This window comes from Dendroctonus ponderosae, unplaced genomic scaffold (genome assembly GCF_020466585.1).
Source record: "Dendroctonus ponderosae isolate FM_Combo_2020 unplaced genomic scaffold, Dpon_F_20191213v2 Dpon_F_20191213_3, whole genome shotgun sequence".
In the NCBI taxonomy this organism is placed as follows: domain Eukaryota; kingdom Metazoa; phylum Arthropoda; class Insecta; order Coleoptera; family Curculionidae; genus Dendroctonus; species Dendroctonus ponderosae.
Genome location: NW_026018508.1, coordinates 7867735 through 7892712, shown reverse-complemented (window position 1 = coordinate 7892712; position 24978 = coordinate 7867735). Strand labels below are relative to the sequence as shown.

General features: G+C 32.1%; 2 protein-coding genes across 2 annotated transcripts in view; both read left to right on the top strand.

The window, feature by feature from the left end:
* The window catches only part of LOC109539948, a gene marked incomplete at its 5' end in the record, with an annotated part of 12553 nt that extends 6964 nt beyond the window's left edge, over window positions 1–5589 (top strand). Inside the window, 1 exon segment of the mRNA XM_048664984.1 lies at window positions 2787–5589. Coding sequence (XP_048520941.1) covers window positions 2787–2890 — 104 coding nt within the window.
* A 14311-nt stretch (window positions 5590–19900) lies between these two features.
* Window positions 19901–24978, top strand: part of LOC109539972 (mucin-2-like) — a 13977-nt gene continuing 8899 nt past the window's right edge. Inside the window, exon 1 of the mRNA XM_019908060.2 lies at window positions 19901–19982. Within this exon, the coding sequence (XP_019763619.2) occupies window positions 19980–19982 (3 nt within the window). The 5' untranslated portion in view covers window positions 19901–19979. The remainder of the gene's footprint in view (window positions 19983–24978) is intronic.

The following is a 24978-nucleotide window of genomic DNA, read 5'->3' as shown; positions in this document are numbered from 1 at the left end:
ATATCTTCATCAATATCAGCATTTTAAATTCCAGCTTAGATTTCTCTACTATGTTCGACTGAATTTGTTTAATCCTTGTGAAAATTCTCTAGTTTTCAGCAGCCTGATTTGAAATTGCTCTTTTAACATAACGATTTTGGGTTTCAACTCTCTTCATCTTTTTATGATCTCCTTCTTCGAATCTCTTTGTTTTTCATTGCAATAATTTGTGCTTTCGATATTAAAACACTTAACGAATGCATTTTGACCACTGTGTAAATGGCCTCTCTCCACGCAATGCAGCCATCGTCATAAATACAATACAAGTAAACTTCCGTTCAACGAAGCCGTTGGTCAATGATTATAATACCCAATTGGCTTGGATGAAATTCAACCATAATTTTCAAGAAGAAAAGAACATTCTAATATTCCTTATTCCTTAGTCATTGTACAGCACAAATAGTGTTTTAGTTTTTGCACTACCTTTATAGGTGGCCTTACCTTCACCATAGATACTTAACAAGTTCAAATGATGATCAGATGTATAATTTCAATCTGGTGGCATTCTTTTTACCTGAAGGAGCTAAATGTCAGCGTATCGTTCACGGATAACCTAATTAAAGATTAGTAACCAAATGTTAAATATTTTTAAATGCTTGAATATGGCACATCAACCAATCACAAATAGTTGCGGATTTGGAATTCCCGTATATCTTCAGAGACGAAATAGATGTTTTTTAGATTTCAAAACAAAGATATTTCGAATACGGAATGGAATTTTCGAGATACTAATCATCTACCATTCTTCATTAGAATTTAAAAGCAACTTGAAAATCGTAATATTCAGGACATTCGATTTTAAGTGGCAAAGTTGCTTACTGAATTTGATACTGGGAATACAATATTTCAATACAAAAGTTTTCTTTCTCGATTACTGAAATGTTTTTCTATATAGTCTATCAAGAAATAGTCTGGATTCTGAACGCATTTATACAATCAGTTTCAAAAACAAAGTGAGAAAACTGATTTTTTGGCATATTTAGTTCAACGTATTTTAACTTTTATATCAATAAACTTATTTTAATATTTGGTCTGTAATTTGAGGCACAATATTTTTTATTTTCATCTCAAGAATAAGAAATGCTGATTCCTGATCTTAATGGGAAATAGTGGTGTAAACATTGGGCTCTGCTTTGATTTTAATTTTTCTAAATACCCTGTGGGTCATCGTTTTGTATAAAACTAAAACTTTCAATAAGTTTTAAATATTTTGTTTTTTAATAAGACTGACAAATTAAAAAAAAGTATTAATCACAACATCACCATGAAGGAAAGTTAATAAATGGTATTTTTACCTCTAGAGATTCTATCAGCGTCTAGTTTGCGTATTAGCCGATTTTTCCGCCAATGCAATCAACAGTGATTTCTTGTAGCACTGCTGAAAGCTTCTTGCGAGTTCGCACACAACTTATTTCTTCTATAGATGTTCAATAAGCTTCATATCTGAACTTCTAGTAGGCGACTTTAACATGGTTATATCAGCAGTTTCGACGAAATTATGCAGAATCCCGCTTCAAGTGGTCGTGCATTATTATGCATTCGAGGAAAATTCTGATGATCTACTTCGACAGAAGATTGAACGCACTTTCGTAAGATATCATCAATATAAATTCGTGCAGCATTGATTGCCTAATGGGAAAAATATGAGAGGTATACATTTATGCATCGATATTTCGTCTACACCATGACTGAGCCCCAATAAATGGTCTCACATTTCATTGTCAATTATTGGTTAAATATTTCTTCTGTTTACTGCCACACCAGCTTATAATACAGTGCTTTGTCTGTGAATAACACATAAGACCAATCTTGGCCTTCTTCAATTGGCCCAGATATTAAAGTTGTTAAGCGCAGCGGGATGCTCTCACAATAATTTAAGACTTCTTGTAGGTTACCTTGCGATCAATTAACTTTTCTGCAGCTCCCTATAAATTGTTTGCTTATTAGTTAAAGGACCTCGAATTTGTCGCCGATCTTGATGGGCGTTTGTAGCTGTGGATTTCGAAGAATTGGAACTTCAACAATGATCTCTACGAAGAAACTCATACGGCTGATCAAAACGAACTCTTTTTTAGAGCGGCGCGCCCAATTTATTATTTACATTTTGGAATTGCTCAACGTGTTGCTTGATTTAAAATTTAATATTGCGTGTGTCGATGCAAGCGTGAACTTTCAGCCTCCAGAACAGTTTCAACTAATAAATGCTGTGATTCTAAAATTTCAAAGATCAAACAATGATTTTAATTGTGGATTCAACTAAGAAGGTAAAGTTTTCTCAATTTTAATTGTCGAAACTTCACATATTTCCAACAATACCTTGTGTCTATTGGTGAGAAGGTAGAGCAAAATATGATGCAAATAGCGAAATGTTCAATATCTATTTTAACCGGTCTATCACTGCCTGCGGTTGTGCAGGCTTGGTCTAGAATTGCACAAAGTTTATTCGCTACTTCAAACTTAACCATAATTAATTTGCCTTCCACAAACATTTTGTCTCGCTCATTAATTTTTCCCTAACACTAAACAGTACAGTAATTACTTGGGTGGAACCCCAGAGGAAAGCTTTGAAACCAAAACACTACCCAGAAAATAATCTATCTAATAAATTCGCTCCGTTAAAAACTGCTCCTGATCTTGAATAGGACAGACAAAAACTGAAAACCTAATTAAACTCGCTCTGGGATCGTTATTTTTCTAGTGTATCCTGAAAATAATTAATTATTATATCTTTATCTTGTCGTTTTTAGTGAGCGGTCTGAATGGGGTCAAGAAAGCTTCAGTGCAAACAAAGCTGCCGTACATTTTGCTTTGTTATTTTTTGTTCCAAAGTGCCATTGTTGGAGTAGTCTAGTTGGTTATTCGTTATACAATTTTTACGCCAAATGTGTAAACAGGGAAATGCCAAGAGTTCAAATAATTACCACTGCACTTCACTTGATTTATTTGTGATATAAACTTTCTTGTTTCAAATAACTCTCCAAATGGTTTTGGAGAGTTAGTTGTTAATTAGTTATTTGGAAATTTAAATTATAATCATACTAGAAAGTAATATTGTAAAAAATAAGCGCTGAGTAAATTTAAAGTGACTGTGGAAACGGTTCAATGATTTTTAGAAAGGAAATTTAGTTTTATCCCTATAAACGTGTATTTACAATCAGTAATTTGTTGAAAGAGACCAAAATTCAGTTCCGTATCTACACTAGTTTTCAGTATTTTATTTGCTGTTCTGTTGCTCATAAAACATTTTATATAATGCAAGTGTCGGAAAATGTGTTATCTGCAATATTTTCCAGCAAAGAAGGGCGGCGAAGGGTTCAGTGACAACTCAATACATTTTCAGTCGAGTGAAAAAATATTTCTGAAGAATCTTCAAACATCTTATATTTCTATATTTTTATTAGATTGGGTTATATTTTCCATAGAGTTTGTACTATAACATAAAATATTTATTTTGATCTAGCGTGTTACCAAATTTAAAAGTTGTAGAACCAAAACTTTCACATTTCGTGGGGTTGAGGGCATTATTTTACTTATTATTATTATTATAAGTCCAATTTATTTCAGCCCACTTAAATTGCAAGTCGTTGATGGGTTTGCATATGTCTGAGGGAACCATAGTTTGTTTTAAATTGCAAATCGATTACACAATTAATAACAAAATAGCATTCAGAAATGGACTAAATTTTCATGAGTAATCGTACAAAACTGGATTTAGATGCAATTGTTCATTCCAGAACTTGCCAAAATAATAATATATGGGTGTTAAAACTTGCTACAGATTGAATAAATTCTTACCCGCACGGTCAAACATTCTGAGTTAAATGTAACAACAAGGACCAAATTATACCTTGTGTGTGAAAATTGCAAATTTAGCACTTATTAGCACAACGCTTTGAAACGCACACATAAAAGCTGAAGAACAAGTCCTTTAAAATGTAAGTCCTAACATAAAAATTCATGCTTCACCACAAATACATCCAAGCTATTTTATTCGTACCTATTAGCTCTCATTAAATTGGTTTACCTGAAAGTAAAGTAAGTAGTATGAACCTTGCAATAAAATGTTCTTCATCATCAGATCCACCAGAGGTTGCTGCAGTAAGTAGGTACAGATCTCGATATATATTAATTTTAGGCACCCTCAGGTGTACCTACAATAGAAACCTAAACTGCTCTGATTATGCCGACAGTTTAGTTGTTCTTGCAAACCAACAGTTGAGACCTAGTAGGCTCCAAATCGGTCCTATGGGAGCGATATTAGTGCATATTGACATATTTATCTGCTTGAAGCAGAACTTTCAACGGTTCTGATTATGCCCAGATTATCATCGTTCTTTTTTTGTGTGGCTACGACTTAATAATCCTTAAATAGGCTAATAATTTTGGGGTTCCACAAAACCTCAGCTAGCAACAAGTCATATTTTCTTCAACATTCACAGTTTACAAAAGCAGCATGATAATGTATTATGACTAATTCAACCCAAAAGTCTACTAAACTAATAAAACTATAGTTTTCATGAATTCTCTAAGCAAAAACCCTGATACAAACAAAAAGATGACCTGCGGGTTTCGCTTTTGCCCATGAAACTTTAGTCTACTTTCCAGCCCTAATAATAAATTTTCCAGTATGTTCTTACGCATGTATTTCAGCTTTAAGAATTGAACGACAATAGAATGTTATTCTTGCGAAACCCAATATTTAGCTTTTTTAAACGATGTATTATTTTATCCCAGTTACCACGATGCGGGTAATATTGGACTTCATATTGTAAAACGGTTTATCCTGCTTAGAACACAAGTTTTCTAATCAAAGTAAGATGTCTGGAAGTTACACCAATTTTAATTAATAAAAGAAAAATAACTTTCTCCATTCTTCTCAAAGTTGTCAATTTTTTTACATCTTATTACTCACCTGCCACATATTTTGCTTTAATCATATATTTCATTGTGGATGTTTTCAATTTATTCCAATGTATACCTACGGGACAAATGTACATTTTAACATTGAGCTGCACTCATTAAACTGCTTATTAAATCAATATTAGTTGACGTTAAGTTTGCATATTTTGTAATTCTTGGCGAAAATATAGATGTTTGTTATTAACACTGCTAATGTTAATTTTAAATGGATTGGATGCTTTAACATTTGAAACTTTTGTGTATCGATTGTGGGTGACGATCTAAGCATGATGGAGAATTGTTATTGGTATAACGTTGCTGTTCAGGGTAATTATTCTGGGGGGCGGATTAGAAAGAAACCCGAAAAGTTTCTTTAATACATATTTTATTTTATGATTCTTCTTTTGGGCGTTGAAATTGTATAATTAATTTAATTTCTCAGTTTCAATATTAACTAGTTATTGCTGTTTGTATTGTTTCGGTTGGTCTAAGGCCTAGTCTAACAAAATCCTATATCTTGTAAATAAAATGTACAACTTTGTAGCAGCAATTCAAATGTATGTTTGTTGTAGAATGTATAAAATATGACATATATATTAGGATACATTGTCTGTGATACTTAATAGTAATAAAAATTGTTATAAAATATTTCACTTTGTTGTTTCACTTTGAGTAATGTACTAATTGGTTTATCCGTTTTAAAGTTTTTATTATATTAATAGTAGCGCTAACTTCTGTTTTCAAATAGCTTGATCTAAACGAGCTCTAATGTCAGATTTCAACTTTATACAGCATTGTAAACAAAGGGACTTTATACCGAATTATTGGCTCAAGAGACCCTCGCAAATCCCTTAAGACTGTTTCCTCCAGACCTGCTGAAGGGGGATGTATGACAATCTCACTGATGACAAGGTAAGTACATTAAAATTTGATAACATAAATGGCAGATTACAAATTTATGAAGGATTAATAATTGCGCTCCATGTTATGCATAATCGTTTGTCGTCAATAGTGGAGGTACAAGCATYATGAAAAATTTTATCAGGRCWTAAATATGTTGGCACGAACTCTGGAATAGCGCAAYCATTTATGGTCGYGCATCTTAAAACAACGAATTTTTTTTTCATTTWGAATAATTTTAGTAATGGTATTTCTGCCCAGGTGCCACTGAATAGGCTTTACAGAGTTATGTACCCAAACCAATCAATTTTGCCTGATGATTTGGRAATGCAAAGAACACCAGATGATTTAGTAAAAACATGGATTATTAATCTTCGTTTAGGGTGCTGTTAATGACCAATTTCTTCAATTTCCTAATGGCRATTATTTTACCTCTACGTGAAGCTTTTATAGTTAGAGCCACTTCCTAACYTGGAAAAATTTGAATTAAAACAGAGAAACAATGTAGCAATTTGTAGAAAATGGAATGAACTTTGCAGTGATTTTCAAATAGGCCACRTTGATTAATATCACTGCTGTCGTGATAACAACTGACTAAACATAAGTCTTCCATTCTCCTGGATGCTGARTAGTTTCTATGTCAAGTGGGGATAACTTTGRATCAGGGAAAAGTCATTTAACAAAAACTTACGACAAAAAAGGTCTGAATCAATGTGTGAGGTTGTCAAAAAATTAAAGTTGGGTGTTTTTGTKATTATCCAAAAAAAATTACAATGCCTGAAATATTATTTTCGGATTTACCAACGGGATGTTCGACAGCCAAATTTTCAATCAGYAAATTTGGAATTTTAAATGGAAGTATGCGAYATACCATCTAGACTCAAYTGAATTTCAGRGCATCGGTTAATATAACAATGAAAATAGYTGATTAAAATATGCGCTTAATTTTGCATATTGACTTAMGCGCTATTTTATAATGATAAGATTTGTACTTGAAATTATTTGTTCTGWAAWTTGTACATGAAAATTASTTTYCATATGTTGTATCACAAGTTTAACTAAATTTATTTGAGATGTGACGCAGCTAAGTATTAAAAAGATTAACTTTTGACTGAAAGCAACTCAGGCAAAATACTTGTTTTCGAATTATGCAATACAAATTTCGGTAAGAGAAAAGGCGACTACAAAATAATTTCGTTTAGAAATATATCTGTTTCGGTTTAACCCCAAAATTACCCCGTTTTTTTCAACTACAATTTTTAAGGCTCGCTTGATAGTTTAAAGCTCCAGATAAATTTCCAGGTTTCAAAACTAAAGCTTTATATTGTTTCACAAACTTCTTGTCGGGTATTTCGCCTCAAAAATGTTTGTCTTTAAAAAAGACAGAATTTCCTCACGTCTTTAATTACAGATTGATAAATCGTGCTCCTATTTCGCAATAAGAACGAATTATTTATCAAAAAGTAATCAAGAACTATCACATCAAGAATGAAAAATTACCTTATTTTTTATTCAAATTAATTAATTTTCTAATTGGAATTTTTTCTTACAACTTGAGCCTAAGTGTGTCGCAGGATACCCTCTAGGTGATAGTTCTTGATTACGTTTTGGTAAATAATTCGTTGTTATTGCGAAATAGGAGCACGATTTATCAATCTGTAATAAAAGACGTGAGGAAATTCTGTCTTTTTTAAAGACAAAAATTTTTGAAGCGAAATACCCAACAAGAAGTTTGTAAAACAAATTAATCCGCCTCAACAATATATAGCTTATCTAAAGGTTTATGGTGACTTCTACCGGACATCGATATTTCATTCAAACATAAATTGCTTTTGTCTATTAACCGATCGCAAATTTTCGTTGGTTGGTTTTTTTATATCTTAATTACAGTACTTTCGGCGCCTGTAGTGCATTTTCGGTTCAGCTGCCCGTCATACAATAGATACAGATTGGATAATAAAACGACTCGATTTTTCAGTCTCTACTACGGCCAGCTAAATAATTTTCAAATGAAATGTGTCAATGCCCTACGCCTTAAATGGCACTCGATGAAGATGCACCACAGTAATCCACCCATTAGTCAACAGCGAAAAATCGAAGTTTTTGGCAGAAGTTCTAACCAGGGATCGAGAAACATGTGGATATTGTGAAAGTTTTTGGCAAAAACAAATTTATTGCAAAGTTACAGACAAATTCTTCAATTGTACAAAAGATAAGAGCGCCAGGCTGCTACAAATTGACTTAATTTTCTTCTGAACTGGAGAGAATCAGTATATCGAAGTAAATTTACTGGTTTCGCCAGCCTTCCAGTATAAATTTCGGTCACAGCTTGTGATTATTTTCGTGTTAGTGACTTGGCGAATTCCATGTGTCTTGGTAACAATGCTTTCTGTTCCAACTTGCCATATTTATTTGTGCATCATACAATTGTTATAACATCGCATTCATCCTAGGAATGTGCAGAATAAAGTACCGTTTACTGCAAGGTCCTGACAAAAGTTGAAATTTACATGTGTTTACTACGGCAAAACGGTTAACTATGTGTACCATTTGATAAAAGCAAATTCATTTATAATTTTATTAACAAAAATGCACGATTATCGTTGAATATTCAATTTGCGAAATGCTACCGAATATGTTTACACGGTGCAATATGTATAATGATACCGATATTCTGCACATTTGCTGCTAGGGTAGTTTCCGAAATGACGGAAATTACGGTGTGGATTAATTTGCTTAATAGGATGAATTAATTAAACCAATGAAAGGTCGGTTTATGCCAGTTTGAGGTGCATTATTTATTTTCGGTTTTTAGCGATATCCTGCAATTTTATATTGTGACGTTCGAAGGCAAGTCGTAAACATATAAAATAGGCAGGTGCTGATTTTCATTTAGAATAATTGTTCTTAGGGGAGGTCTTAAAGGTTTAACTTCAGGTCTTAAAATGTTGATATGAGCAAAAGAGGAATAGAAACTCACACTGTCGTAAGTCAAGCCTAATCAGTTCTGATAATTTTCAACAAGAAAAGTTTCTTGTTTACAATTTGTGATAGAAGAAGAATTTAGCAGAAGGAAGAGTGCGATTCACAAATTTCGTTTATCACCAAAGCCATGTCAATCTGATGCCTGTAAACGATATTATTTTAATATTAGTAAATTATTAAAGAGAGCACAAACAAACATTTTTGTGATAGTGCAATCCCTTGCTCAGTAAATGAGCGAATCTACTAAATGTATAAATTCTTAATATATTAATCGGTGAAAATTTCTCGGGGCGCAGGGTTTAACCACCAATTTTAACTGCAGGGTTTACCATACACCAGTTAGAGAAATATCTAAAAACTACATTTTTCACATCGGTAGATAGTTTATGAGAGTCCTTTGGCTTGGACAAGACAAAACCGAGAATTTAACTAATTGATTTTTGTCATGATGATTTATTTAAAATATTCTGCACAGATTAAGAGCAGGCACGTTACACTAAGTGTTAAATCAAATTATAAATGGTTCTAAATGAATTCAAAGAAAAAATCAGTTTTTATAGACAGAATTTTCTCCAAAAAGTGATTTACCTACATTAATTCAATCGAAAGAATAATTTTGACCAATTGGCTTCGAAAATGGATATGGCTAATAGTGATTTAACTAAAAGAGTCCCACAATTATGGTTAAATATATGTTTTTCGCATTAATTGCACATGGATGTTTGTACGCTGTTTTTTGTACGAGGTTTTTAAAAGTTGTTTATAGTAAAAAGATACTGTGTGTATTCGTCGGGCGTTTTGCATTATCATTTTCTACATGGAAAATTAATTTAAAGCCACGTAGTTATAAAACCAAATTTAGTCAATTATTGTCGAAACGTTGGAGAATGAGCAGCAACATCGGGAACTATTGAAAGAAAATAACGAAATGTTTTAAATATAATTATTTATTCAATATTTCCCCGATAGATTTCAAAACTGACAATTCTTCCAGCGTTTTGAATTAACATCTTCTAAATGGAAAAGTAATTTAGAATTACGTAGCTATAAAAACAAGTTGGTCAATTATTGTCGTAATGTTGGAGAATGAGCAGCAGGATCGAGAACTATTCAACGGAAAAACTGAAAATTACATATTTCCGGTTGCATTTCGTAACTTTTTTAAAATTTACTAAAATTGAGCTGTAATCTTCAACCTAACAGGAACTTTTGCCACTAATCTCCGGGAGGTACCAAATACCAGAAAAATAAATTATTTTAATTCCTTGCGTTTTTTCCAATGACAAGAACAAAATGACTTCATTGTTAATATTTAGTAGCTGATTAGGAGAACAAATCGTTTTTATCTCACTTCATAACTCAAAAATTCTCATTGTCATCAAAAACAATTTTAAAATGTTTACTACGGCAGGAAATACCTTTAGTTTATGTCGAAATGCATTGTAATGTTTGACGAACGGCACTCGGATGTACCAAAAATTTTCAAATTCATATTGCTATTATTGTCCTGCACCTGAGCTTTAGAAAAACCGGATCAATAACGCCTACAAAACATGCTGATATAAGTGAGGAACACGAGAAAAACTTACTATTGCGGAAAATCCTGATATTACTGTTAGAAGGCTGGCTGTTATGTATTTCAATATTTGAGAAACCACTCTAGTAGATAAGACATTAGGAAGGCCCATATCTTTTATCTGTTAGATAAGTTAACACGTTGCAAATGGAAATTTCTGATTGCAAAATTTTGAAATTTTAAATTTAAATTTAGAAAATGTGTGCTAAAGTAAATGCCCGCACTGCCGCAAGAGATCTAATAAAACTCAAAGATTTAGAAAATTCGCATTATGCGAAATCAGGAAAAATTAAAAGTTCTTATAATACATTCTAAAGGCAGTTGATGTGTTTTTCAACTACTTACATTCTGAAAATCAGGAAAAGCGGAATGTAATAACTAAAACAAGATATACATGGGAACTATATAAAAATGCCTGGTTTTAAGATTCTTTGATTTAAGAAGTCCAGACCAGATTCCATTTTATTAAAGGGCACAATGTTAAATGAAATTAACGTTCTAAAGATGAAGACCTAGCCTGATATTGATTTGAAAAAGCTTATGGTAGAAAACTTCTAATTGAAAGTGAAAGGAGAGAAGATTGTATGGCTTTAATTCGATTAAGTCACATCCCTAAAAGTTGAGTTCATAGTTATAAAGCGTTGTTCTCTCAAATTCAGATTGTTATATTTTATGTAATATTGGTCTACAACAAGTTTAAGTTGTGAGTCCATGCTCAATCTGTTCTAAAGTTTTAATTAGTACACAATTTGTAGTTAAGATTTCAGTTGTTAATTTGAGTTTCAAGCTGGTTTTGATTTTGTAATTATTTTTTGCAAACAGATTGTGGTAATAATACTATAAATGCAATAAATGAAGACAGAAAGATAAAGCAATTTGGGGTTCTGTTAGATTTGAATGACGCAAATCGAAAAGTTAAATAATTTAATACTTGAAAAACAAGGTAAAGCAAGATGGGGGAGATTTTATGGAGTCTACATAATTCATTTGAAAACAAAATTGTATTTTTATGTCTAAGAAACAACCCCAGTAATGCCAATTTCGGTAAATCAAATTATTTTGTATTCTTACATTGCGCTTAATGTCTAATTGGATTAATGATTTTGAAAAATGCTGTTGCGCTTTCATGTGTAGGTCATATTTTTATGAGTTGTGACAGTTTTCTTGCGGAGTAGCTACCTTATGCAGCATAAGAAATAATTTGAAATGAGTTTCAATTTTCCGTAAGTATTTGACTGTAACATTAAATATTTCTCAAAATTCAAGAATCACAATGTGTAAAAATTAGTGATAGTCCTCTGACAAAATTCTGCCCTTTTGTTGCTGTCTTTCAGTGGTTTAATGCTCCAAAAAGCTCGGTTATAAACTTCTCTGACTATCGAAAGTCGATGTAATACTAGACAGAACTTCAATGTAAACTATTTTTTATACTTCATTGCTTTAGCGGTAGAAAAGTTCAGTTCAAGCTAAAGTTGATCTGCTCGATACTTCCAAAATTCTTAAATAGAAGTGGCGTATTTATGAACTCACTTATTTCAAAGGTGGCATCCCGTATATTGCTAATGCATTGCTGGGTATGCACGTTTATACAAATCCCTAAACTGTAACGGTTTTGGAAATATGCATTTATATTTCATTACAATAAATGATAGATGCAGAAGAAAATTTGCATACTAATACAAAGAAGGCAAGCTTATATAATTTCTCATTTTCATGCAGGTTGTTTCTAAAAAATTGTCAAGATTGCCATACAAAATCCAAGAAAAAGTTACGTTTTTAAGTCGTACCCACCCACTTTTGCTTTTGTATAATACTATGTGCCAAACTAATCAAAAATATTTTATACTTTCAAAGCAGAGTCGGTTTAGCAAAACTTTAAACTTTCGGAATTATCGTCGCTCTATTTTTTGAATTACGGTTAGTAGCGCCTCTTCGTGGGATATCCTGTATTAAAGTGTAGCTAAATTAAAGAGATTTTGTTGACGAGAAATGTTTTCAATTACTCAGCTAAAGAACCAATTTACGATTTAATAAATTACAGATGAAATTTTTGTTGCAGATGTTGCACTGCAATGGAGATTGGTTCTTGTCAGATAAATCAATCCTCCATACGGAAACGTATGCAGGGATAAATTAATGCGATCCATTGATTGAAACGTCGAAATGGAAAGTTTAAAATCTATGCTGATGCATTTCGAGTGGGCGGTTTCATTCTCAGTACTTCGATTAAACTTGTTACCGAATTTTAATTTGAAAATAGTCGTTAGGATAAACTAGTTTTTTACATAAAAGTTTTTCAACCGCGGTGACACTCTATGGAGATTTTCAAGCATACATACCGATTTCCGGGGGTACAGTTTTGCAGCAAAAATGCAGCAAAAAATTTAGCTTCAATGAAATTCAAGGGTTTTTAAAGTTTCCAGATTTTCCTGCTTAAGTAGAAGACATTCTGTTTTCCTCTTGCATTTGCTTACATGTTGTAAGCGTATTTATACTACTTCTACTGCTGCTGCTAATGGTAGTGTTTAAGTGCATTTTTTTGAAGCACAATACATGGGTGATTGCTGCTTAATATTCGTACTCAATCTAAATTCTCATTATTCTAAGTTATTGGTATTTGGTCCCGTTCTGTTCAGGACAACGGATGTGAAAAATATGCGCTTCCAAACTAGTTTCTCACAGCTTGAGATTGAATGTGACGCTTGGAATTATATAAACTGTGCACAACATGAATGGGGCTGTTCTGTCCACAGTAAAGACAATTAAAAATAAACAAAGTTTACTTTTAGAAAGAACGGTCACTTCAGTCTTCTGTTAAAATGTCTACCTAGTGCTTTAGGAGACACCCGATAAAAAAAAATAGAAAATAAACGTATAAGTTACTTTATATCAAAAATTTTTGTTGCTATTAAATGACGCGACAACCTACGCACCTATTTTAGAAAATATATATTGCGAATTGATAATGCTCTCCAAAGGTATAGATGCAAGGTTACCGAATTAAAACCTTTCCATTAAAGCATACTTAGACCATTATTTATCAGAGTTTTCAGAATCTTGAGCCTTTGAAAAGTTAGATGGCTAAATGTATGTGGCCTCCAAAGTTCAGGAAATTGTATCTGGCAAATTATTAAAAATATTTCAATAATATAATAAAAATATAAATTATCTTGAACAAAGCCCGACTTTCCGTAATTAGTTTCTATGAGAATTTCCTAACATCTTGATAGGCAAAAGCGAAATTTAGTAAAATGATTCGGACTGCTGCTAAGCTTATCACATGAGCCTTACAACAAACTGAAACTGTGCATAGTTTCAGGCATAGGGGAGGAATCTTTTAAAGTAAAAATATAGAGTCGGTTAACTAAAGAAAGATTGGCAGCTTTGGGAAGTTAGTGGCTTCACTAAGCCACATTTAAAGTTAAAAATTATAGCTTACCAGATATTGAGACAAAATTCGTGTTCATTTCTTCTGTTCCTTGTTCTTTTTGTATTAGCACTCATTTTTCGCTTGTGTCGTGAGCCATTCTAATAATGACTATTGAAACACAGTTTTTTTATGTTTCGTTAATTTTTCCTCCTAAGTCAATTTACTGTTTAGCCCACTTTTCACATGCATGTGCTTTCCTACCTCTGTTTTATATGCTATATCACATTATCGTTCTTAAGATCTTTATTCAGTAATTTTTAGATGTTTCTTGATCCCTGGTGCTTTAACACTTGTTTTCGTTTCCCAGATCATCACTGGTCGACTGCATATTACAATTTAGAGCACACATTGGACAGGTAGGTTAATTATTTTCCGAGAGTCATTGTTTTTGATCTCTTAACATTACGGCCATAGTAGTCTATTTTATCATATCTTATTTTTGTTTATTAAATATTTAAATTATCACATATTTATCACATTTTTTCATGTTTCAATCCCTGTTGCTCTTCTGGTTCCTTATTACGAGGTATACACCGATTTCTGCTATTTGGCGTTTTAGATTTTCCAATTATTAATAATTTAGATTTTGTCTTTTGCCATGGTTTTCACTTGACCTCACCATACTTTTCCCCAAATACAAATGCGCCATTGAAGGAATGATGCCAATTTTTAATCATCCTCTGTAAACTAAAAATTTCCAATAGAATTATCTTCTACATTTCAGCCTGTTAATGGATTGTTAGCAATTTCGCTGCAAAATTGCCACAATAAATTTAACAAACAAAAATTATCTTTAATGCAACTGTACTAACCAAAGTTTTTAAATAAAAACCATTTACTGCATTAAATACAGTTGTTCTGTATTTCTATTAAAAAGCAGGTCGAAGGCAGAAAGCGCTCACATAAAATAATTAGAGACAGTAAATTTGGCTTTGAAAGAAGTTTCTAATTTTGGAACTCTGCTGCCGAATACCGTAGCAGTAAAATTTACTATCGTGAAGAGACGAGTAAAATTCAATTTAATAAATTGAAATTCTGCTAGTTTTGCGGTGTTGTTTAACACTAAAAGTAGTTACAGCTGTGGGGTGCATCAAATTACATATTTTAATAAAAATTGAAAAAATCAGCAGAGGTATTTAGAAAAGAAGCTAAAAAGTATAACAGCTTTAATGGAAAATTAATTTACTGATTATGATGTCGAAGAACACGTCGTGTTTAGCTTTATCCGCTCCAGAAGCATGCGTATATTTAATTGTGATAATCCTGATATCCGGTCGTATGTTTGAAACGTGTTTGACTATTTTTTCTTTCAGGAAATATTTCAGCTAGTTACATGCAATTTCACAGTTTTCTCATATATGGGCGGCAGTGGCAGATAAAATAATTGCCCATATCGAAACGTAATTGCTGAAAGCTGAGCATTTGTCGACGTCTAAACACGGTCATGTGTTAAATCAAATGGGTCTATTAATCAATTCTGGTTGAAATCCTAATACATCACAACATTATTAGATTACTTAAACTATGTCATCTCAAAAAGTAATCGGTCACAGTAGTGGCAAATTTTAGCGGTTCTGCGAGCAATCGATAAGAGCCTTTTTCTTACTGTAAAGTCGCTAATGTTATAGGCGATACATTTTTACGATGAAGTTTAAGAGGTTTCGGTAATCAGTTTACGGGATTTTATGTACGTGACACCATAAAGGATAAGGCTATGAAAAGGGTCCAGAAAAATCTTTATCGTATTTTTGATTTTTTGTTACTTGAACTAAACTGTTAAGTTGTAGATACAGTGAACTGGGTAGGTATTTGTGCTACTAAAGCCAACTCAGTACCTAGATCCGTGTTTTCTGATCTTCCAGGCAATTATTAATTGTGTTATATATGCTTTGAAATACAGGCGATAGTAATAGAGTTGTTCGCTTCTGTTGCATGACTGGAAAAATGTTTGCTTCGGCTTACAGAACTGGTGAAGCTACTCCTGAGCGTGGTCATACGATTGGTTGAAAGTGGGTATCTCCAATTGTTCCGTCAACTTGTCTCGTTTTCAGTCCTTTAAGTACTTTTTCACGGTTTTATTTTCACATTCCGTTCATTGCATGACAGCTGCGTGGAAACCTATTATATCTTCGCATTTTGTTCAGATCTATTAGTTGTACTGCTGTTACCATGTTTTAGTTCTTGCATTTTCCAATTAAATTTTCTGTTTATTGCTTTGCGTTCGAGTATTGCTGCCACCTTCACATCCAGAGAAAATATCATATAATCTTAACTGCCATCCGAGTTAACTATGAGATACTCACGAAGCTTTTCATGGGGATAATTTACATTTTCAAGCTATTTTATTATACCCACTATTGTATTGTAAATGGTAAAATATATGTTTTTTTATATTAATAATAAAAATTATTCACGTGTGCATTGCCTAAAGTTCCATTTGATGAAGTAGTTGCGGGCATATCGTGGGCTTTAAGCTGAAACTGACTGAAAGCCTAAAATATAAATTATTTAGAAAATGCACTTTTAAAGCCAAAACTTTTAGAGCCAAAAATTTTATCAGAAGCCTTTTCGAAACTTGGTCAATAAAAACATATTTCAGTGCACCTGTTTCTGTGGCCTAGGGTAACTTCTTCAGTTTTTTAAAACAAGGACCTTGTTTTTATAAATTACTTGCTCAACAAACACAAATACGACAATTAGAGACATGGTCATTTCCTGCTTTAAACCCACGATATGAACTAAAAAATTTATTTCAAATTACAGAAATAAATCTTAATAAATGATGAACATAATTCTTGTATTAAATATTATTTCGATCACTAATTAATTTGAAATGGATGAAAAAGTTGTCAAACCACCTAAGGAATCTTAAATACGTTTTGGTTTTACTCGGTCTTTTTGGTTTTGAAGCTTTCTAACGGTGATCCTGTCAGGGAAACTCAATTTTGTGAATCTGTGACGCACAAAATTGGTGATGAAGCAGGGCAAGTAAAAAACACTTTTTTAGAGATTATTATTACTTTTATTGAAACAGATGTCTTAGTGAATGAAACTGCCGTTAATAGAGTGACGCGAACTCACAGTTGCTATGAGAAGTAGTAGTGTGTAGTACGTGCCCTTAAAGGCTTAATATTTGGTCTGGTATATTTATTGAGGGATGCTACTGGGGCTTTATTTATAGCCGGAAACTTGAACGGTTCAGAATAGGATAAGGTATTTAATTATTCACCAAGTAGAAACTCAGAGAGAGATTCAAGAAAATGTGTCTCTAAACCAAAATTTACTACATTTTCAACAAGACTATTCTCCATTCAGTATGTACTTCCAGTTACATAATGGTTGTGGGTCACCATCTCCAAACCACACCCCAGTTGATGTTTTCTTTTGGGAACGCCTGAGATAAAATTACACAAATTGGAGAAATATTAAAATACTGAAATCGTTTTTCTTATTAATGAGTCGACAACTTCTTCAACAAATGGAATTTAATGTCATGCAATTGTAAACAATTTCTAAACAGTTATAAGAAGCGCAATCACAAATACGGTGTTGCAATTTACATTTTAGGAGTTGAGGTGGCTAAAGTTGTCACCCTGTATATCACACTCGAGTTGATATTCCTCGCACTAAATAAATCGACGAGATGCTCATTAAAGCTTACCTATCACTAGATAACTTTACACACGGTTTTAAAGTAAGCTTGTTTCAGGTCTTTAAATCCGAAAGCTCAAGTTTGCTTGTGCAGAAAGATGGAACAACTTATCCCACATATTTGGCCGATCGGGAAAAGTGATCAATTTTGTACAGATCCTGATACTGTCTCAAGTGTTATTGCTTTTATGTCAACTTAACAGAATATCATTCATATCTCTCTGACAAACTACCACGTGATCTAAAATCGATTACATCATTTTTTATTGTATTTTAGTTCGTTTGTGTAGGGCATACATTTTTATGAGGGAATTTCCATCTATCGACATCCATTATATCATGTTGTCTTAGCTCCCATCAATGAATATTTTATTCAAAGCAGGTCAGCATATATTACTGCGTCAAATAAATAGCTATAAAAATGAGCTTCAAGAAAAGTTGAGGTACTTGAATCCCTCAAATGATGAAATCCTCAATTAATTTTTAATTTGCATTAGAATAATTCAAAAATGTAATTATATATAGGGTCTTGCATTTAAAATTAACAAGGTAAACCTACTTTCGTTTTAGATGGCTTGCCCTCCATGATTTTGGTAAACCGTCAAATTTTCACCTTTCTGGTACGTCTGCAGTCTGCTATTTCAAAAAAAACCATTACGTCCACAATAAATTAAATTTTGCCACAAAAATTCGTCTATGCTGTAAGTAGGAATTTCACAAAATACTATGCAATTTGAGTGTTAATTATCAATTCCTAATGTTACAAGTGCTGTGCGACTCCTGTATGCAGAAACAAAACACATCAAAACCAAAACTTAATAAATTATTTGATTACGTTACAAACAAGAAAATAGTGAGAGATAAATGACTAAAGCTCGCAATGCAAAACCCATCACATTTTCCGAACAAAATCTTTTGGATTTTTACCTCGATTAACTCATTTTAAAAATAGAACTTGCAAAGAGTATTCTCGATACATTCACTGGGTATACGAAAATTTGTATTGGTAACAGATTAGAAGGAAATGGGTTCTGAATATTCACAAGCGTACGCTCAATCTTGCACATAGTTCCACTCTTGACTCTGTAACTCGGTTACTTATAAACAGTTTTTATAAAATGAAAAACTCTTAAAAAGCCCATAGACTTGGCCCATAAAGACATAGCCCATAAATAGGCCTTTCAGGACCCAGGTCCATTTTAGTAATATTTGCGTTTTTTTATCGCAGGAAAATTATTAAATGTAGTATATTTGCAATGAATCGATCAAATCGCATCATAGACTTAGATTATTATTGACAGCAGATATCATTGCAGAAATTACGAGTTATAAAGTATGTGCCACTCAAAACGGAATTTCACTTAAATTGCCTAACGTCTCAACATATAGATAATTCAGTAACCACTTAAGGTTATAAAATCGCAAAACGATTGAATACGGGTATAAAACATGCTATACGCAATTTACTAGAAAGTTCTAATATCTTGTTTATGAAACACTTTGTATGTACACAATGTTAATGTTATGTATAATGTTAAAAAAGCTGTTTAAATCGACCAGCAGAGTCATAAATAGGGGTACGACCTTTTCGTAATGTAATCGCATTTAGCTATTCGCCGATTCAGTAGCTTTTTATATGTTTTAAATTAGCTTTTTCGGAATGTAGTTTACATTGTTATAACCGCTCTATACCAGTCGACAGAGGTACGAAAGAAAATTTACTTGGGGTATAGATGATATCATGAAGATAGCATGAAAATCAGTACCTAATTGAATAGTCAACCGTTAAATAGAAAATTGTCATTATGCGAACCTTAGTTGACCAAAAACTTAGATTTCGCCAATTTGTCTCAAAGAGACATTCTTTCAGTACAGCTAAGTTTCTGCAACATGAGCAAGTTTGGAACGAAACCTTATAAAACCATTCAAATTATTTCACAATTTTCTTCCATTTATTTGCTTATTTTTGTAGGGGCGCCCAAAGCATAAAACTATTTATATTCTGTACGATATTACAACACATATTGTATTTTAATTGATAGAGTCTACTTTACTTTTATGAAATTATGAAAACAATAGCTGCTAACCAGGAGAATTCACCATGTTTACCAGGGTTTAGGTACACAGACATTTGGTATGAATTATATATAATTTTCTATGAATGATTGATAGCGTTATGAAAACAAAAAATGAGCGTTTTAAAAACGATTGATATAAATAAAATTTGACTGAAAATAGTCGAAAGGCAAAAATTCTTTAATATTTTGGGAGATATGTCCAGCTCTTAATTTTTTACTGCTCAAAATCCCACTTTAGTAGATTTCTATCGGATGATTCCAAAGTTATCCATAATCCATAATCAAAAATAGACCGTGGTTGATACTAAGTCGATTACCTTCATATATATACGTATATAAAATATTCGTGGTGACAAAGATAATCATTTTGATTCTGTGTTGTTCGTCTTGCACATCGCGGTCTACTAGTAATGTGTAAGAGATGGTAAGTTTACAGCATTAGAACTATTTTGTTTTTCTTCATATTAATTGTAAAGCTTTATATAATTGATATGTGGTACTATGCAAATGAGTTTACTTCAACATTTGCACAATACCGTAATGTGTGTAACAGAATTTCCTGAATTTATTATAGCCAGAAAAGGCAGGTAAAAGCTTCTTAATTGAAATGCTATAATGATTCGAGCGAGACCGAAGTTTTTCTTGATTTTATAGTCATTTGTGAGTTACTGCAGTAATCAAATATACAAAATACAGTGTTTGATCAATAAGTGTAAATATGCTAGCTTAAAGTTGAAATTGAAACTCAAAATTTTCAAATAGTTGTATTCTGAATGCTCAGATATTAAGAACTCAATCATTAATTTTAACTTGCGCAATCCAAGTACTTTTGTTCTTAGTTCTTTAACATGTGTGATTCTTTACAAATGATGTTATCACTCTCAGTGACCAGTTATAGTTTTCCATTGACGCGACATCACTGTAAAAATTAATAACGTTAATTAAAATTTGTTACTTTTAATTACAAATGCTTTTGAGAATTATTTCCTTTAAAAATAGTGCAACAAAAAGTTCGCACAATATGCTGAAATGGGAAAATATTGTTTCCTAGATTAATAATTAAATTTCAGTAGGCTTAAGTGCGTACTTATAAATTAATTTATCAAAATTTAAATATGTGGAGTTCTTTGATGGAAAATCTTCCGCAAATATTTTCTATAAGAGCTGCATATTTTTCGTAGAATTGGGAGTAAACTTGGAGTTTGATCTTATTAGCAAAGTGCTGAATTTAGATGCACACCGCATATTTACACAAGGCAGCGTAAAAATTTCAATAAAAGATACTTATTGAAAAGACTGGCGTAAATAATTCGCCGCTATAAAATCGTATTATATACTGTAATATAGAAATATAAAATTACATTTATTACTAGATTATACTGCAATGATCATCTAAATTTATTTCAAAATTACTTGGACTTGGAGTTTCGGAAGAGCAAAAACATTTCTAGGAGGAATTTCCGCAGCTTAAATTTATTTGAAAGAATTGGAAATATTTTTGGTACTCTCAAATAATTATAACTTATGCAAGATGATACAAAAATAACTTCGTTCTCCTGAAAAAGGGTGGAAATTGATACGAAATTGAGTCTTTCATTTTCGTTAATTCACAATTTTTAAATAATATATTTCCTTGAAATTTAATTGTCAACCTTCAAAGGCTGAAAATTTGAGAGCAGAACACTTTGACGAGTTGCCGATAAAATTTTAATTTATTGTAATGTGTAATTAATAATTATAACTTCACCAGCACCCATTTTAATATTCATTTAATTTAAATGCTAATTAGAATATATTTTCATAGACAAATAATTGACAATTCCATATGTTCTGAAAGTTTTTGTACCTCATGTGAATTCTGAATAGAACCCGTGGTCGCAGTTATACTGCGATGAAAATTGTTATTTTTTCAGTCGATTTATTCTACGCTGCTCAGAAAAACGTAACTTTAATCGGGGAAAAGGGTATATTACTTCAAAGTACTGAAATGTGGGACATTGGGTAATTTTGCGAAGCTATATGATCGCTTTTTGATGAATGTGATTGGAAATTGACACATTTACCTGATTTATTCAAACTTAATTTTTATCATATAACGATAATCTTGTATATGTGAGCACAATTACGTTTATTAATTCAGTAAAGTCATTATAGTATCGTTTAGGCTGTAATAAAAAAGAATTAACTTCCAGGTTAGACTAAACAATAATCACCAATAACAAACAGAGTTAATTAAAGCACTAATGAATCTTGGCTCATACTAATTATCAGAAAATTTAATGTTTAAGATGTGGATGATGGATGGATATATGTATATCAGTCTCAAATTATATTCAAAAGTCGTTTCCTTTATTTGTAGGAATGCTGTATTTCTGCAGTATTAACAAACATAATTGAATTATAAGACTTTTCTGTATTTGTATATTTTTGTTTGAACTGATTGTATTGTTTGATATGAAAGTTGCATACATTTCTCGTTTTCCGGTTTATAATAATTGTATTACTTTAAACGAATAATGCAAACATTTTTGATGAATTGATTAAAAAAAAAAAAATTCAATCGCTGCTCTCAACCAACAACACAAATCAAATCAACTTTTTCGTTGCAATTTCATTAAAAATTGCTTCAGGTCATGCAGATTATTTATTAGTTTCGATTTTATACGAATATGTACTATTTTATAGACTCGATTAGTCGTGAAAACATTTCTGAAAAGATTCAGTGCTGCCACTCATGCAAAAATAAGAAAATATAGTATCCACACACAAACATAGCACCTCACTTGAAATTTTTACTATTGATAAATATTTAAGCTAAACAGTTCGAACCCAACCGTAGTAGAGTAAATACTTACAGATGCCTAATTTTCTGCATTATCTCTGAAATATACCATCTAGGTCAAAATGGAAAGAAGAGAAACAATTTTTCTCCTGTAGATCCAAAACATATAATTCTTCCTACTGTATTGCTATTCTATTTCGCGTAAAGCACTAAAATATTTTCTCAGTAAACTGAACCAACTTATGAGATAAGAAATGGAAACCATTAGTGTTAATTATTCACTCACCTAACAAACCGAGTTTTCTTTTCTTTGATTCAGCACAAGCTCATTATCATACCGCATTGCACCACGTGTATTGTAATAAGTTAATTATAATCTCCGCAATCTTACCAATGGCTTCATGTATCAGTTTCAAATATCACAGATTTGCTTAAATCTTGAAAACAGAATTACATAATTCTATGTATTACTGCACAATAAATAGTGGCTCGCGACCTACAGCTAGGAAAACGTTGTTCTAGGCCATTACTCGTATAATTAATTTGAATTATACAGGATCTTTGGGAAATGTATTGGGGTACTACTATGATCCAAACTACTAAAATCCAACAAAAAAAGGATTTTTTTCGAAAAACGAAAGAAGGAAAATTATTCCTATGTTATTTATTAGTTTCTAGTGTTGCTAGACAAGTATTGTACTGCCGTTACGAACAAATGTCAACAAGTCTGAGATCTTCAAATCTGCTTAATTATCAAAAAGATGATCTGCCTGCATTAGGAAAAAATTATGGTTTTTTATTTCCTACGTAACCTTTTAAATTGTAAATAATGATTCGTAAAAGAATAACCTGCCACATATCGGAACTCGTTCCTTTGCAGATTCGTCTTTAGTTCACATTCTCTTTTATGTTCATTTTGGTCGAACTTTTATCATTTTACTAAATTAATGTGTACACTTTTTATCACCCTGCATAGTATTAGACTGATATATTTGAGCAGCGTATATAGTTTATCATGTTTTTACACGTTCAATAATACTTCAAATTTTAAAAAAGTAATAAATCTTAAAATCTAAGGAGCAAATATTGTCTTGGGTTTATTACACCGAACTGAATCATCCACTTGAAGATGACTGCGGGCAGGGGGTTAATTGACAAGAATATTTATGGCATTATTAAAGTCTGTTTTGTGCCGAAACTACTTTTGTGTAGACCACAAATTCACGGTATATTAGCTGTTATAATGTTTTATTGCGAGACAATTTTGTTATATTGTTTTTGCAAGTAAGTATTGACCACCATGGTCAATCAGTTAACCAGTAGCGCGGTATTTTAATTAATTGTTTTCGAGGCTGATTACCTTCAAGAAGATTTCTTAGAACAGCCCAAAAATTCCAGATTCAGTATTTTAATTTATGAAACTTAAATTAATTGATTTAACAAGTGTCCCAGATGAAGTTGTAAAAATTTAACAGCATATTTCTGGGGTCAAAATAATACTTTATAGGACACTTACCTTAGACGAAGTGTCAACAAAAACAAAAATCCAAATAGGAAGTTACCAAACAGTAATTTTTTTATTGGTGTTTTTCGAATATCTCACAAAAAATTTGCAGTTTTTTACTAGAATTAGATGTTCAGGGTTTTCGGGGGTGAAAAAGTCGGTTAGCAATTCAATTTTAAGCCATATGAAAGAAGGCACCACCTGCACCAAATGATTCGCCTGCTACCTGCTTTAAAACTTCCGTAACTTTTTTCTGATTATTGAAGTGACAACAAACATATTTTTTGGTTTTTTTGGGTTTTTAACAGTTTTCGAAATACTTGCAATGAAATTGATTAAAAAATCTGCTATTTATAGATGGAATAATATAAGACAATAATAATTTCATTAACAATAACAATTTAATGGATACAACAGCATATTAATTTAATAAAACTGATCGGCTTCTTACAAGACTTCTTCAAAATTGCGTCTTTTAACCTTCTAATCACACGTTTATGAAACGAAATTCTATTTAAAAAAAATAGATGTTAATCCGAAATGTTTCCAGGGCATTTTGAATTTTTCTTAATGTCATATCGCGAGTCTTCGTTTCTTCTGATACTAAAGACTAAAATCTAGAGGATTCACATCTGGACTTTGTGATGGCTTTGGCGTTTACCTTTCCCGTCGATTACAACGATTTGGATGGAAAATTGGCATTTAAGTAATTCCTCACTAAATCTCACCAATGAGAAATGAGCTAGGCTCCATTCTGCATGAACTATCAGATATTGGCTTGTGTTTACTAAGTCAATTTATTTTACGTACGTGCCTATAAGATTAAATGTATCGAACCGATTAATTTAATCCCGAATATCTCAAAAACGCTTGACTTTAGGGACACCAACTAGGACTACCGTTTTGTTTAGAAAATATTGGGAAACAGATTTTCAGGTCTTAAGTTCCACTTTTACACTCAAAAGGAGAGTATTTGCTGCATTTGGCGTCTTCTATGAGCTGGCCTACAACTGAGCTACTAATTAAATTGGTCACCTTTGGAAACTCTTGAATATCTAATTTTTTTGTCAAAAACAAAAACCAGTTGTGAACCGTTTTTCCAAACTTTAAGAGTTGCAAATCCTTGCAATGTGA